The sequence below is a fragment of the Rosa rugosa genome, chromosome 6, assembly GCF_958449725.1.
Source record: "Rosa rugosa chromosome 6, drRosRugo1.1, whole genome shotgun sequence".
Taxonomy (NCBI): domain Eukaryota; kingdom Viridiplantae; phylum Streptophyta; class Magnoliopsida; order Rosales; family Rosaceae; genus Rosa; species Rosa rugosa.
Window position 1 is genome coordinate 19438070 of NC_084825.1, and position 17572 is coordinate 19455641.

General features: G+C 37.9%; 1 protein-coding gene across 4 annotated transcripts; it reads right to left on the minus strand.

The window, feature by feature from the left end:
• Positions 1 to 4646: 4646 nt before the first annotated feature.
• Positions 4647 to 11529, minus strand: LOC133713632 (disease resistance protein RPV1-like). 4 transcript variants are annotated; one of them, XM_062139666.1, is made up of 7 exons: positions 11405 to 11502; positions 10323 to 10507; positions 9629 to 10208; positions 8395 to 9520; positions 7973 to 8251; positions 6525 to 7865; positions 4647 to 6367 (listed from the first exon to the last, which is right to left on the minus strand). In XM_062139666.1, the coding sequence occupies exons 3-7, from the start codon at positions 10123 to 10125 to the stop codon at positions 5285 to 5287; spliced, it is 4326 nt and encodes a 1441-aa protein (XP_061995650.1). In that variant the 5' UTR covers positions 10126 to 10208; positions 10323 to 10507; positions 11405 to 11502; the 3' UTR covers positions 4647 to 5284. The 4 variants fall into 4 exon arrangements, with proteins under 4 accessions (XP_061995650.1, XP_061995651.1, XP_061995649.1 ...); XM_062139668.1 differs by lacking the exon at positions 11405 to 11502 and having other exon boundaries at positions 5958 to 6149; positions 6232 to 6367; positions 10323 to 10901; XM_062139667.1 differs by lacking the exon at positions 10323 to 10507 and having other exon boundaries at positions 11405 to 11529.
• Between the last annotated feature and the right edge of the window lie 6043 nt (positions 11530 to 17572).

Here is a 17572-nt window from a genome sequence, read left to right on the forward strand (position 1 = left end):
GACATAACACATATTGTCTGAGGAAATTTTAGACAACATTTTTATCTAGCAACTTGTTATCTTAAAGCTATTCAGACAACATCGGCGTCCAGCAAAGTGTGGTCTGAGGTTCATTCAAGACAACAAATTCATCAATGTCAATGTTATCTTAAATAACATTCAGACAACATTAGCATCCTCAAACTTGTTATATAACGTTAATTCAGACAACAAGAAAAATAAAATGTGTGGTCTGAAATTCATCTGGTACAACACATGCATCCAAGAGATTGTCATACGAATTGAATTTCAGACAACACCGGAATCCAGATAATTGTTATCTTAGATAAGATGCAAACAACATAAGGTAATCGGAAGTGTAGTCTGAGGTTCATGCAAGACAACACCATTTCGAGCAAATTGATATTTGTAATGCATTTAACACAACATCTGGTAATCAAAAATGCTTGTTTGATGTTTACTTCACACATCAAGTCTCGTACAATATTGTCGTTGAAGATATTTAGGAGACAACACCAACTTGGAAAGATTGTTGTGCTTGGTGAATTTCACTCAACACCCCTGCAGTAAGCTGTTGTCTGAGTTCATACCCGACAACAGACTACTGTCATGAATCGAAATTTGGTAAATTTAGACAACACATATTTAGATACACATGTTGTGTGAATGACCAAAGAGACAATTAAAAAAGAATGTTGCCTGATGGGGGAGATCAGACGGCAGGCCAGTTTACAACATCTCCATTTTCGTTCAGACAATAGGCTTTTGACTGTTGTCTGATTCACTTTGTGTAGTAGTGGAAGTTGCATCAATCCTTCCCATTGATAGCTGTACAAAACAATACCAAACACACACAGTTCACTCATACCTTAAAAACGTCACCAAGTATAGTAGACACAGTTGGTCTTTTTCAAGATTGATAATTTTGAGTGTCCAAGTGGATTGGTGTTCTTATTTTTCTGCTTTCTTTGTAAATGGGTGTCTTTTCTAGCAATTGCATCACTCACTAGGCTGCTTTTCTGTTTCAGGTTTATTTGACAAAGCACTACAGGAACCGGCGCTTGGGAGACCCTGATTTTGTATGAAGATATGTATGAATTGAAGGAAAAATATGAACACAATTAGTAATGCAATCAAAGGAGGAGCTGCAGTAAATCTTAGTAATAAAAAAAGAGAGAGAAAAGTATGGCATGCATGCTTATATATTGATATGTTCCTGTGATGTAGATATATTCCTAGGACTGCAGACGTAGGAGTGCTGCTGTAATGAATAAATTAAAAATTACTACAAACACATAAGTATCAAAAGAATTCTTTTTCTTTTCAAGTCACATAAGCTGCTTTCTCTCGACAGCCGCGTTTTCTCTCTCGACAGCCGCTAGGGTTTTCAAGAAAATTTCCTCATTCCGTTCGGCGGCGCTTCTGTTGACGCTGTCGCCGGACGGGCTCTGTTCCATGGTGGGTGATCATCCTCGGCGCTTTCTTCTGGACCGCCGGGGGCTGTGGAAGTTGTGTAGGGAGTTTGCGGTGGCGGGCAAGCTTTGGTTCAGTGAGTATGGGTCGGGTTTGGGGAGCGAGCAGGGGTCAAGATCGTCGGATCGGGGATCGATTTGGATGGTTGTTGCCGGGTCGGGATTAGAGGAGATTGTACCGGTGGCGGGTTCGAGTTGGACAATCAGATCCTTCCCTTCCTGGTCGATCTGTGGCGGTGGTTTGGCTGTAGTGCGAATGGGATCGCCGAGATTGGGATCGGTTGACCTCTGGAGTGGTGGTGCCTTCTGTCTTGGATCCGTCGGTCTACTGTTGTCATCAATTTTCTGTTTGCTTTTCTCGTGCTTGAACGGGGGTGGCTGCAGGACAATGGTGGAGGTGGTTAGACCGCTGGGGTGGTCCGGCAGAGGCGGCGATACAATGGTAGTGGCCCGACAGAAACTGGATTGGGCTTGGCTGTTACAAAGCGGTGGTTGGATGTGGTTTGGATGGTGGAGCGCCGGCGGTGGACTGACTAGGGCGGTGGTGGTCTGGAGGCAGTACGACAGAACCGGTGATGCCACGGTGGTGGGTCTAGTGCAAGGTTTGTTGGCCTAGCTAATGGGCTGCAGTGATTATACAGTTGGGCCGGGTTTAATTTTGTTGGGCCCTTGGTGGTGGGCAGTTATCACTAGTTTTTAGGGTTTGGTTTCTTTTGTTTTGTTTAAAGTATTAGCTGTTGGGTCGGGTGCACTGCAATTTTTGGCATAGACAATCTTCTATTTGGCGGTCTAGAGGTCGTTCCTGTTCTGGAGTTAGGTCAGCAGCGGTGACGAAATTGTCTGGCGGTGGCATACTGGCATAGACAACCATCCTTGGCCTTCTAGTGGGAATGTTCTTGTTTGATCTCGGGTTGGAGGCGATGGCGTTTTGGAGCAGTGGTGGATGGATGGTGTCGACAATTAGGTGGTGATGGTGTTGGGTTTTCTTTAGTCCCAGGTTTGAATGTCCGGCAATCCTTTTGGTCGAGTTTAGGTCACAACGAGTGTTGGCTTGGTCGATCAAAAGCTGGTCAGGAGGACTCTGGTTGGTGAGTTCGTGTTGACACAAGTGAGTTGTTTAGTCTTAGAGTTCTTACTGGCTGGACGAGAGGCGCGATGTCAAGATTTACTGCTCCTGCGTTTATTGTCTTTGTCATACAGTTGTAGTGCAAGTTTAGAGTCAGTATATAGAGTTCCCAGTGGGAAGTCTAGTGGCCATCTCTGAGTATGAGATGTCGCCAAAACTCGTTGTAAGCAGTTCATTATTAATGAAGTTCTTATTTGATCAAAAAAAAAAAAGTATCAAAAGAAAAAGAAAAAGAAGAAGATAAAGAATAATAAAATTATATACCATAGAACATACTACATCGTGTCCCTCCATATGCATTTTCCTTATGTCTTCTTTAGTTGTGGGTTTTTTGATTTGGTTAGTTAATGTCAATTTCTATGCCTGTTCTTTCATAGGCTGGAAGAAAAGAAGAGTGGATAGGCATAAAGCAAGCAGCTGCAAATGAGATCTAACAACGTTTGATAAGTTTATGTACTGGTTTCCATTCCATTCATTCTTGACAGTTTTAATACCAAACTACTGCACAGAAAATGGAGAGTGAAAAGGCCTAGAGGCAGAAAGTAAGCAGCTGCAAATGAGATCTAACAACTTTTGATGAGTTTATGCACTGGTTTCCATTCCATTCATTCGTAAAAGTTTTAATACCAAACTACTGCACAGAACATGGAGAGTGAAAAGGCCTATGATAATGTGACTTAGGTGAGCCTATGCACGTTGCTTTGTTTGTCTTTTCCATATGGTTTTGTAGTTGACATTTGGATTTTTAGTGAAAACTCTTCTAATTACCTAAAATCTTTGAAGACCAATATTGGTGCACCTCAATTTTTGGTAGGAGGCGTTTTGGTTATTGAAATGATGAAATTGATGTGCAGGTGGAACGCATTGATCGAAACAATCCACATAATAGTAGAGATGAAGCAACATTTAATCGAACAGGGACCTGCTTTTGGGATTGCAGGGGCGAACTTGAAGGAAAAATTACAATAGTTTTTGGTAAAAACACAACCTCTGTAAAATGTACAGTTATAACATTGCAATTGACGTTTCCCAACTTATTATTGTAACTGTTTTACGTTCAAACTTTGAGGAAAACGCGGGCAGTTTATCTAGTTAAATAACAAAATCCATGTGGTTATCATTATTCACTTTACTTTCTTCACAAGTTAATTCACTTTAGAATGTCATTTTAGGAGACTTCTCTTATAATGCAACTGATGATCAACACTAGATACAGAATTAAACGAAACTTACATGAAAAGCTCCAGAATTGTGACTTATGTATCAAGGAGGTGGATAACTACAGTTTGGGACATGCAAGGTTATTCATTTGATAAGCAAGTGAAGATTGTCATTGCCACCATGACACTTCATAATTATATACGGAGACATGCACATGGTGATAGATATTTTGTCCGCAGTGAAGAAAGAGAAGGTTATGGGTCAAGTGGTGGGATAGAAATGGATGATGATGTAGAAGAAGAATATCATGGTCACGGTGCATAAGAAATGGAAACAATAAGAAATAGCATTACTCAAAGTTTGATGAATGCGCGTAATAACGTGAACATTTGATACGAACCAGAAACCAATTGTTATTAATGTTACTAATATATTTGTATAAGTTATTTTTAAAATTGTCCAATATTAATCATATAGTCACCATGATTTATAAAAATTGAAAGTTAACAAAAATTAATAAGGACATAATAAAGATTAAAAATAATAACAAGAGCATTTGAACAACATTGTTTTGTATATAATCAAGGAAAAATAATCTCTCATGTCCAATTTAGTCATTCCGCAAACAAAAAGCACAAGCTAGATTGATTTACCAAACACTTTACCACTGCTTCTGCCACTGACAGCTCCTATAAAAAGCCAGTTTACCAAACACTCAGCAGCTTTGCTTTTCAGCCACTTATTATTAGAAATAAGCAGAAGCCAGCTTTTCTGAAAAGCCCAGCCATACCAAACATAGTCTATGACACTGCTCATGAGATGATGAGCTTCTGTAATGATTACGTTCCCAAGTCAACCGGATGCCACATTAACCCAAGTGCAACATTCTCTGACAAAATATTCTGCCCTTTCCCAGTCAAGTTTCAGTGAAGCCAATTATGAATTATGCTTAGCCGACCCTGGCCTTTAGTAATATATCATGAAAATTACACCAGTAAAAGGAATTAAGTATTAGCCAAAATATCAGGTTTTTTAAGAAACCAAAACTTAAAAACCAAAAGATCTACAAAAATTTGATTACTTGACAGAAATGTTTAAACACACAGAAAGCTACTTGTTTCGCTCTCTATGTTGTGGAAATCAACACAAACAGAATGTAGAAAAATGTAGTCACGAAAGCCAGGTGACAGTTCTGAAAACCTTGATTCAGGTTTTTGAAGCTTCATTGCAAAAGTGACAAGTTGAAAGTTCACTTCCACTACCATAGTCACCGTAAGTATGATAATCGTAATTCGGTTCTTGAATCAATGAATCACATCTTTTGAATCAGTCTCTATCACAACTTTTGTCAGACTCAAAAAAGATCTAGCCAGAGAAACTCCCTCCACTTCAGCTACCAAGGCAGAGCAACAACTTGCAGATTTAGTCAATCCTCCAACGCAAGAGCCACTGTGATTGCGTGCAATAACACCAAGCCCCGATTTGCGTGTCTCCTTTTCCCAGGCCGCATCGCAATTCACCTTGATTAGTGGCTATAGTGGAGGAGACCAGACATTAGGTCAAGATGGTGAAGAAGTAAGTGGTTGGCACCGAAAGATTGGGCTGCCAAAAACTCATTCATCAAACGGACTGCCCTAGTGATTGAATCAACCGGAGAGAGTGATTTACCCTGATACACAAAGCTGCATCTACTCTTCCAAATTGACCAACAAAGGAATCCCCCCATGGTAAGAACCAAATTTTTCTCAACGTCAGTAGTAGATGTACCATGTAAATCCAAGATCCACTTATGAATAGTAGTGATTCTGCATTTGTTAATTTTATAACCTAAAGGGGAGCCAAACCAGACTGTCTCCACCCAAGGGCATAATAACAACACATGTTCTATTGATTCTTCGTAGTCATGGCAGATGGGGCACATGGGATTTCTTACCAGATTTTTTCTGAACAAGTTGAGATAGGTAGGCAATGCATTACAAAGTACTCTCCAAAAGAAAGACTTGATTTTTGGAAGGACCTTCAAACTCCAAATAGTCTTCCAAACATTCTCATCCACTAAGTGAGACTGGTGACTGTTACTTGGGACGCTTCTGAAATGTCTTCTCCTAGTTGTAGTAACTCGTTGTGGACGAATGACTTCAAATTTCAGAGCATCATCATCTTGGCCTTGACCATACAGAAAGCAGACCCCACACCTTTTCACGTTATTCCGCCGTTTACCATCGACTTCTGTATAGAAGTCGAAAGAGGCTTCCATCGACCATTTTCCTTCATCTGAAATTGCATGGACTTTATTATACCACACAAACACGTGATCTGCTTCACCCATCAGGCGCATAGTCCCGAAGCACTCTGTACTTCCCAAATTGACACTATGGGTTTCACCATTGCTGGTTTTGAGAATCATTTCACATTGATGATCAAGATAATGATAATGATTATGGATTGAAAAAACAGAGCAGAGAGCAATACCCAAGAAGTTTGAATCACAAGACCAATGCAGGGGAAGCTTAATATTCATTGAAGATCCCTCCGTTTGACAGCTAAACCATTTTGGAATTTCATTTCCCGGACACATTAATGCAACTTTACCAGATTGTAAACGTTTCTGCAGGTACATCCCATATATAAACGTCATGGTTATTCACAGAGAGAGAGAGAGAGAGAGAGAGAGAGAGAGAGAGAGAGAGAGAGAGAGAGAGAGAGAGAGAGAGAGAGAGAGAGAGAGAGAGAGAGAGAGAGAGAGAGAGAGAGAGAGAGCTTACAAGATTACAAGCAGTTGCCATTCGCATAATTCTGAAGTGTGCATCATCCATTATGTTACTCCTTGAATTTTTATCCAAATTAACGCAAGCAGAAAATGTAAGGATCTCTGTCCTCTTCCCACAAAGTATTTGATCCAAACCTTGTGTCTGTGCAGTCACTGAAACTGACACAGTCTTAAGTCTCATGCACTTAGCTGCATCCAACTTTTCTAGAAGAGATGGAAGCACTGGCAAAGATTGAAGCCGCTTGCACCTTTTAAGTCTCAGAGACTTGAGACCAAAAACTTGTTTGATGGTGGGAGGTATGGTCTCAATCATGGTTCCACTTAGATCTAAGACTTGCAATGTGGGAAAGCTGGTGAAGCAATCGGGAATTTCTTCTAACAATTTGCAGCCTCCGAGGTTTAGATTTATCAAAGAGCACAAAATGAACGAGAGAGGCAATTTTTTTAGCTTGACACAGTCACCAAGTGAAAACCACTCCAGTAGGTTTAAATTGTAGAAGCTGTTTGGGAGTAATTCAAGGCTTGTGCAGTGAGATAAATCTAATGTCTTAATCCCAACAAGATTCCCAACCGATGAGGGTAGCTTCTTAATTTTTGTCCCGCTCAAATTCAGATACTGCAGATGTTCCATAGGCTCCGCAATTTCCGGAAAGTTTGTGAAACTATAGCAACCAGAGAGATCAAGTTTCTCAAGAGATTTCAACTCACAAATGTTGGTTGGGAGACTGACAAGGCAATCGCAAAAACTCAAGTCAAGTGAAATGATCCGAGTCATACACATGAGTAATGACGAGGGCACTGTTTCTATTTTTGTGTTGCTCAAAATAAGACTGTTGAGGGATTTCATCATCTTCCATGAACTGCTCGAAAAATTCTTAATGAACCTACAGCAGTGAAGATTCAATCTAACAAGTTTTTCAAGAGACCAAATTGATGGAGGCAATTCTTCTATAGCAGTTCTACTTAAATCTAAAAATTCCATCTTGCTTGGTATCTTTGGTAGAATACTAATTTTCGAGCAATCTCCCAAATTCAGATGAGTAAGCTTGGTAAAATTTTGAAAATACGGAGGAACTTGAACTAAACTTTCACAGCCTTGAAGATTTATGCTCTGAATATTTATACTCTTTGACAGGTCTGGAACTTTAACCAAACTTATACAGCCTTGAAGATTTATACTCTCAATGTAACGACTCTTTGACAAATCTGAAACTTTAGCCAAACTTTTACAGCATTGAAAATCTATACTTTCAATGTTTACACAATTTGACAGATCTGCAACTTCAACCAGGTCCATGGAGTAACTAAGATCGATCCTTTTCAGGTTCTCAGGATTCTGTAACAAATTAAAGAGGCAAGAATAACTACACTTGAATATATATAATATATATAAAACTTTTCCATTGACTAAATTAATGCATGCAAATACTAGCTTATGCATACCTGGCCTTTCTTCCAAAGTCTCTTGAGTTTGCTCCAGGGCATATGAAGCTCAACAAGATTTTTTGGAGAAAACTTTGATGGCAAAGATTCGAAAGGGTAACTATGCCAAAATATATATCGAAGGGCATCAGGAAGATACTCAAGATTTGTCTTGTGGTCAAGATGTATAAATATAAGCATAAGGAGTCTCAAGTTATGCATTCCTGTGAAAGCTTGACGATCTAACGTTAGCCTCTTAACACAATTCGTGCTGGAAATGCTTTGAACTTTTGCAGTTCCCTGAAGAGAAAAAATAAACCTCAAAACTACAGTAATTTGTGGAAATTTATCTAACTAGTTTTTTCAGAAATTAGTATCTTATAGGTCATAAACTTCTTCTTCTTCAAAAAAAAAAAAAAGAAGCTAATTCATTGAGCTCTTACCATATTCCTTCGCAATACATGACAGACATCCTCACCATTGTGCAACCTACTGCGCTTTCCCGGCTTTTCAATACTTTCTTCGCGGACAATCTCCCAACCCATTTCTTGGATCACATCATGCATCCATATGCGGTTGTCTTTAATTGATATGAGAGACATATCAATGAGAATTTTGATTCCATCATCCGGATATAAACCACAGGCAGCTAACACTCTTTTTGCATCACAAAGTTTCTCCCTTCTGTGAAAACATGCAATATCAAGGAATATCTCCCTCTCATTTCTTTCTAATCCATCATAACTTGCTCTGTACACATTCTGAAGTTTTTTGTTGGGAAACTTTTTAAATTTATCCCACAACAATTCCATTTCTTCTATCCTCTTGCATCGAAGAAATAAAGAATGCAAAATTTTAAGGGCTAATGGAATGCCTGCAGCATGATCTACCACCTTCTTTAAAAGTTCTGAATTTCCTGTACAATGTGTGGGAGCATTTGAATGGAAGAGCTGAAGAGATTCAACACCATTTAATTCCTCCACCGCGTAGATCTTAACATAATGGTAAGCTAATTCCTTCATCACTAGAGTTTCCCTAACTGGTAGCATATCTCGAGTTGTTATAATTATTCTACTTCCTGGGCCAAATGGGACTTCTACAGCTAAAAATATTAACTGGCTTGAATCATTCACGTCGTCAAGAACAACAAGGACTTTTGTACGGCGGAGCCTTTCTTTGTAAACAGCACCTATAGTTCGAGTACGGATAGCTAAACTCCTGTCCCCTAGTAATTCTCCAAGAAGTTCATTTCGCAAATGATACAGTTCAGAAGAGAAAGCTCCTTTGGTACCTGATCTTTCCCTAACATTTGCAAGAAAACAGTGAGCTTCGAATTGAGAAGTGAGTCCCTGAAATACAGCATCAGCAAGCGTGGTCTTGCCAATACCACCCATACCCCAAATAACCACAGAGCGAACTCGAACATCTTCTGGGATGATGTCTAATTCCAATAAAATTTTCTTAATGCGGCTTTCAACTCCAATCAAACCAGCTAAATCACTTGATGATTCACGATTCAATTTAGCCAACACATCTCTGACGACTTGCTCAGCTAAATCGTAATCATGCCTACCACAAATGACCAAGTACAGGTAATTAATAGTTATTCATACAATGAATTTTTCTAACTTAAATCTATTAGTCAAAAGCAGAAATTAGTACAAGTTAGAGAGCTACCCAACAGTTTTTGAAGTTGAATCAAACCCAGATAGGTTAGCTGCTTTTACTAAAGCTTCCTTCCACTTGGTCACCTTGTCCGTCTTGTTCTTCAACCTTTGTTCGTGTGTAGCAAATGCAGTCTCATAAGTTCCCATCTGGTAGCGTACATGTGATGGATCTATCTCGTAAAAAACAGGTATAACATAGTGTCCATGTTTTTCCTTGCATTCCAGTATATAGGCAAGTTCATCCAAGCACCATGTGGAAGAAGCATAGTCTTTTGAGAAAATGATCACGGAAATCTTTGATTCCTTGATTGCTTTTAGAAGGGTGGGTCCAACTTCATCTCCTCTCTCAAGTCTGTAATCTATGTAGGTTTCCACTTTCCTCCTTATCAAAGCAGCATGAAGATGGCTAGTAAAAGTCTGGCGAGTATCCTCGCCTCTGAAACTGAGAAAAACATCATACTTTTCTTTTTGGGGGAAGAGAGAAGAAGAAACAGAAGAGGAAGCCATATTGCACAATGCGCAGAAAAGTCAAAACATGCTTCCTTGGGACCAAAAACTCTCCAGAGTCGACATAATTTGAAACTGGTGACCTGCCAAAAATAAATAAAAGATGGTTACTTAGCTCTGTGATTAGAAAGAACAAAATTTCAAATCAAAACTAAGGAGTTAGAAACATATATGATAAATGACAAAAAAACACTTACAAGTTCTTCACAAACAACGGAAACGAGGGGAAAAAAGCAGATCAGTCTGTCTGAAGAGAGATTGAAAACAGAGATTATGCTGATCTGATCAGTTTTCAAGTTCTGGTTTGATTTGCACCAAAATTAGGAACTTCTTAATTCTTGGGACAAAACTCTTGGTAGCTAGCATAGATTCAAGGTAGAAACTGAAGAAAAGTTCCAAGCATGCACTTTCGTTAAAATTTCTTTCAATAACTTAAACTAAACAAAGGGTGTCTGTGACTGCAACTATTGACTTTCTGGAACATATAAAATGAAGCTGTTCAAAGCGTTATATGATAATAAGAACTTGCGTGTGGAAACAACACAGATGAGGCTGTTGGAGAAGAAGGAATCCATAGAGATTGAGCTGATCTAAAAGTCAATTTGTAGGCTGATGTATAATTGCACAAACTTAAGCATTCTTATCCGATGAATCAAATACTGTTGGCACATAGATTTCAGCAGAGACATATTAAAAAAAATTGAGTGAAGTTCCAGGCACTTTCTTTACGATATATTTCAATAATTCAACTAACCACTATCACTAATCTAATGGCTAACATTGCTGACTTTCTGTGCAAATTGTGTTATTTTCAATTTCTCAAAATATAATTAGGTGGAAGATAGAAGAGAGCTGTTTCCATCCATTACCCCACAGTGCTTAATGTATTCCGTATACTTGGTGTCACTCATCATATTTTATGGATCGGATATCATTTGCTTTCACATCATTTCTGATCATATTCAAGCAATTAAGAGTGTATATATTTAAGCAAAACTAATGGTAACATTCTCCATTTGCAGATCCTAAAATTTTTGTCATCATTTTATACCAAGTTTCACAGGATAAACAGAGTGGTCAATGAGAAATATATAACATCTAATCAGTTTATAATGCAAATTGGATATTTAAAGCATTGCCAATCAAATTTTCTTGCTTAGAAGTTAGAACAAATGCAATAACAAGAGAAAAAGGGAAACAAATCAGTCAATAAAATTTGCGGAATAGCGACATCCAAGTGAATATTTACATAGAGAGACATAGAAGCTGAGAGGTGTACCTGTTAGGTTAGCGGTAACAGCTATAAGCTCATCGGCTTTAGTAGATTTTGCTGAGAAGAAAGTGACTACTGGCAGGTTCTTGAGACTGGAAATCGCGATTAGAGAAGGGTTGGTATGAGTAAAGTTGCAGTTGGCTTTGATGGGCCGATTCTCCTAATCCAATAGATTGTTTGTCTCTGTTCATGTAAAGTTGTATCATATGTGGGCCTTAACGTATATTAGAACATGAAATATGTACTTTTCCCAGCAATAGTAACAGAATAATTAGTCAAACATGGTTTGATTGGTTTCCATTACACAGGGAATGGACAAGTGCTTTCCTTAGGACTCGTATCTACACAGGGAATGGCTTCAATATCTTGATATTTGGTGCTTGTATATAATTCAGGTCCTTGGGTTTGGTTGTGTGCTGCGGTCATCTGGCATACCAGTTAGAGTGCTTCTATTCATATCTCTACATTTAGAATTTAGACCTCCTCAAATTTTTATAAACATTTATATCCCATTATGCCCCTCTAAAACATTGAAAGAGAAAAATAAAAACTATTGAGCTGTCTTCCATCTTTATCTTCTTCTTTGATTCTCCTACTCCTTCTCTCTCTTTTTCTCCTTCTCTCTCTCTCTCTTTGTTTCTTCTCTCACTGTTTGTGTCTTGTTGTGATTTATGGGAAGCTAGTATTTAATTGTTTATGCCAATTATATTTCCAAGTTTGGAGGATGCTTCATTGCAGACTTGATCGAATTATATGACAATTGCAGGATTGCAATTTGCAATTGCTAAAACCACATAGCAGAATACATATGGTATAAAACTTGATAAAGTACAAAAGGATCAAGCTTTAACCTTTCTAATGGCAACATAGAAATATAGACTCCTGCAACAAACTTTACCCTTTCTATACGGGAAGAAAGGGAGAATTTCCCAAATCTAAAACCAAAACCCCATTCTTATATCTCAAATCTCAACTCCTACTAAAATTAATTGGAACAATAACTCTTCAACTAAAGAGAGTGAGAGAAACAAAGAGAGAAAGAGTGGTGAGAAAGTCTGTAAGAGCGGGAAAGAAGAAGAGATGGAAAACAACAATCATGGTTGTGGTTTTTTTTTTTTTATTACTCTTTTTTTACAAGAGGGGCAAAATGGGATAAAACAAGTTACAAAAATTTGTGGAGGTCTATATATCAAATATGGAGGTATGAATAGAAACATTCTACCAGTTATCATATGGGTGAATGGGATCTCTTTAGAAACAACTTTTTGGAGTCAAAATTGCAATTTGACTTGAAATAGATGAAAATGGGAAAATAAAAAAATCATTTGAGACGTAAATCAATTGAGCTACAAATTAATGATAAAAATGAAAAAGTGTTCAAGTAAATTCAGAATTTGTGTCTGACCCAAACTCTAGGTTACTTGCTCTAGTTGTAATAGGGTTAACATTAGAGATGAGATATTCGTAGATATCTAATCAATGTACGATTATGTTTCCTTGTATATATAACTCTATTTCTCTACATATAATCCTCTATATAAAGAGACCCCTGTTCTCAATGAAAGCACAGCAATTTCTCTCTCAAAAATAACATTTTTATTGAAGAGAAAGGCAAATTGCCTGGAAGCTTCCGGTCTAGCCCTTGTATAATTCTACTGCGAGGAAATGCTTCATCTTTGTATCAACTCAAAATTTTGATTTTCCATGTCCAACAAACAGCAAAGCATTGTTGGTTGATGCACAATGTCCATGATGCTAGATTGCCAGTGTACGTACTTGGGATCATCTACTACATATATAGAAGAATCTATTGCTTCTTCTGGGTATATATGCAGAATGTTACCTGTAGTTTATACCACTAGGTAGGATGTATACTATTTCTCAGTATCATATGCAGGAGATATTGGATTTGTAATTACAGATTTCAGTGTAAAATACTTGAATTCATTATTTATACCATGCGCTTTTGGAAAAATAATAAATAAATAAATAAAACATCAGTACATAGACCAAGCTCAGCCTTATTTGCTTGATTTGTTCTAAGATTCCTCTCCTAATTATGAAAAGTACTAGCTTTTTTCACCCTTTTGGTCATTATGATTACAAGGTAATAAGGTACCAGTATATCAGAAAACAGTACATACTCGCTCCTCTTGGAATTTTTTAGGTTGCGTGCCGTCATTACAAGCTGTTGTCTTTCACCTTCTACCTCTGCAAACTTGAGACTTATCTCTTAATATCTCTCCTGCTTCTCTTTTAGTTCGCTTTCCATTGACATGTTTCTCTCCTTTAGTGATGCCAATTCAGTTGATAAGTTATCAGACGCTCGCCTCACTTCTTCAAGCACATTATCTTTTGAAGTAATATCCGGCATCATAAGATGATTGATCACTTCAACAATTACACATACAATTTAACAAGCATATCAAAGCAAAGACAACAAGCTCAGCAGCTGAACCGAGAGAATTGGGGTTTTTGGGTAGTATCTCTTTTTATTTGATTTTTCATTTTGGCAAACAGGCGCGTTTCTGTTTTTATTGCCGCTTAGAATTTTTAAATGTTTTGCTTTTAATTTCGTTTGTGTTTTGAAAGTCCGCTTTACTTCAGGGTTTGTGGTTTAGGGTTTAGGGTTTTGGGGTTCATGGCTTAAGTCATGATAATGGCTAACTAAATGATATTCAATTTGAAAAAGGTCTTGTATTACCTTTTTCAAATTGACAAAAAAAAAGGTCTTGTATTATACAATAGAGACCCAAATCTTGAACATGTCAAAATAAATTAATTTGCAACTTTGCATAGTATCAATAATCTAGTGTCTGGTGCGAGATCTTCTATAGAATTTTATTTCAATGATCTAAATAGTTCCTTAGGACATCACTCCTAGATCATTTTTGTAAAACTTTAAGCTAAATTGAGTACCATTTAGTTATTAATTATCATGAATTATCATGATGATCATATTGAACATAGTGTGATCGTCTACTTTTCTTCTAAGTTCTACATCTTAAAAGAGTGTTATAAAACTAGAGCATTTCAATTGGAATTACATAGTAAGTCACATGTAATATAGTAATATGCATAAAGAAGAGTCCCTTAGTGGAAACGTCAAGTATGCAAAGTGAGCAGAAGATCAGGGGGAAGGAATTGAGGAGTGAGAATAAGTTATTTAAATATATATATATACACAACCATTCTCAGGTGCGGACGTCCGTACCTAAGCAAAAGGTACGGATTTTCAGGTGTAGAGATGATCTATACATTAGGACCTAAAAACTGAACGGTTAAGATGTAAATGTGTGATCGGAAACTGGGGAAAAAATGGAAATCCGTACCTTTTGCTTATGTACGAATGTCCGCACCTAAGAATGGCTGTACATATATATGATCAAATTTTTTTTGGCTAAGGATGTCCTTACCTTAGCCTTAGGAACGGATTTTCAGTTTTTGCCCACTTTTCGATCACAAATTCACATATTAACCATTCAGTTCTTAGTTCCTAATGTATAGATCATCTCTGCAAAATTTCAGCCAAATTGATGATCGTTAAGGCATCCAAAACTGCAATTTACATGAACGAACCGAATCTGTCTAACCGGAACCGTTCATGTATATTGTTGTAATTTGCAATTTTGAATGCCTTAACGATCATCAATTTGGTTGAAATTTTGCATAGATGATCTATACATTAGGACCTAAAAACTGAACAGTTAAGATGTGAATATATGATCGAAAAGTGGCCAAAAACTGGAAATCCGTACCTAAGCTTAGGTAAGGATGTCCTTAGCCAAAAAAGACTGTGTATATGGTATACATACATACACATATATATAGTGAGCGGAAGATCAGAGGGAAGGAATTGAGGAGTGAGAATAATTATATATATATAATTGTTTTACATGAACGAACCGAATCTGTCCAACCTGAACCGTTCGTGTAAATTGCAGTTTTAGATTCCTTAACGATCATCAATTTTGCTAAAACTTTGCATAAGTGATCTACTCATATATATCTAAAAATTGAACGGTTAAGATGTGAATATGCGATCGAAAAGTGTCAAAATATGAAAATCCGTTCCTTAAGCTAAGTTAACACAATTTTCTACCAAACTAATAACGAGGAAAGCGTTATTTCCTCATTAATTGCTTCTTTTGGTGAGGAAATGATTCCTCGCAGAACATAGACTTTTAGAGAGGAAACCATAGTTTTGTCACTAATGAATTTGGCGGGTTTACTCAATTATCCGCCAAACTAATAACGAGGAAAGTGTTATTTCCTCGCTAATTGTTTCTTTTAACGAGGAAATGGTTCCTCGTAGAACATAGACTTTTAGCCAGAAAACCATAGTTTTGTCGCCAATGAATTTGGCGAGCCTTACTCAATTATCCGCCAAACTAATAACGAGGAAAGTGTTATTTCCTCGCTAATTGTTTCTTTTAACGAGGAAATGGTTTCTCTGAGAAAATAGATTTTCAGTGAGGAAACCATAGTTTTGTCGCCATCAAATTTGGCTGGTCCTAAACAATTTGCCGCCAAACAAATAATGACGAAATCATTATTTCCTCGTTAAATGTTGTTTTTGCGATGAAAAGATTTATCACTGAAGTCTCATATTTCCTCGCTAATAACATGAGGATTTGAGAGACCAAATTGTGGTCACCTATAGTGATGAACTGAAATATTCGTCGTAGAAAGAGATATATAGGGAGGAAAATATGTTTCTCGTAAAAAACCTAATGGCATTTAGCGAGGAACTTAATTATTCCTCATGAAATGTGACATTTAGTGAGGAAAATAAATTCCTCGCGAAAACTTGGTCGCTAAAGAGACTTTTTGTTGCAGTGTGGCTTGGGTTCATTTGTGTGAGTAATTGATATCCTTCATGAGATCTTTGAAAAAAATGATGATATATATGTGCTTTGGTTTGTTACATATGTGAACTACTTGTTTATCTTTCACATATACTTGAGTGAATAAGTTTTTAAGCATGAACCTTAAATCTGAGAGAAGAAAGAGTGTTATATCCATGTGAGGTTTGAATCATGACTTGTTTGAAATATGTTGAGCTCCACCCATCACCATTGTTTACCCCCAAGTCTTACATGCTTATATGTGAATTATATTTTGTAATTGCCCCCCCCCCCCCCTTTTTTCGTGCACTTGGATATGCATCGGATACATGTCATAACAAAAAGGAGCCAGTGAGATGATAGAGCATGCTTAAATTTGCAATTTAATTAAGTGTGTGTATGTTGGGAGTCCAAAACATACTGAGTGCGTATTCGTAGAGGTTTGCAGGTACCCAGAAAGGCAAAGAACAGAGTAATGTATGCCATTAGTTGCCGTTGAGTTTATGAAAGAATTGGGATGCTTGGTGTTGCCGAGTGTCCGGAGTAATTTCTTCCTTAATTCTTTTTCTTTTGGAAAGGTTTAGGCCTAGGCATGGGCCCAGCCCGTTAGTGAATTTACTGGGACTGGGACCGAGCCCAAAATGTTCGGGTTGGGCCCCAATTAGGCTCCGCTCTTTTTCGAGCCCAATTCTGTTATCTGAAAAATTTCCAGAAAACCTCCCTCTTTCTCTTCACTTGGTTTTGCTTGCTTGAAGTCACCTGACTCCCTCAGTCGCCGCACCGCCTTCAGTCGCCGCACCGCCTTCAGTCGCCTAACTCGTCGATACCATCTCAATCCCATAAGCTTCCATTTAGATAAAGTGACGAAGTGATTAAGATTTTAAATTGAGAATTTAGGATAGGATTGTTTTTGAGTTTTCGGTTTGGATTTTGGATTGGGCATATAGGAATATAGACTGACAAAGGCTTTAGACCACTGATGAAGGCTTGATTTTGGAATATGGGCTTGATTGGAAATCTGGGGTTTTAGGGATCAAAGTAGGGCAGGCATTTTGGGCCGAAGCAACCGAATCGGCCGAATTTCAAACTGGCCTGAACCGATTTAGGTCGGCAAGCCGAGCCGTACCATTTGGCTGCCTTCGGCTCGGCTACAGTATGGTGTATGGCATATCGTCGGTATACCGTACCGACTGAGTATACGCCATACCGGATACAAAATGATTTGTCGAAGGCACGACTCGAACCCCTCTCCTCTGATATAGAGATTCTGGTACTGGACCACGAGTTGCTCTTATTACACTATGTACATATTTTATATTTATAGTGT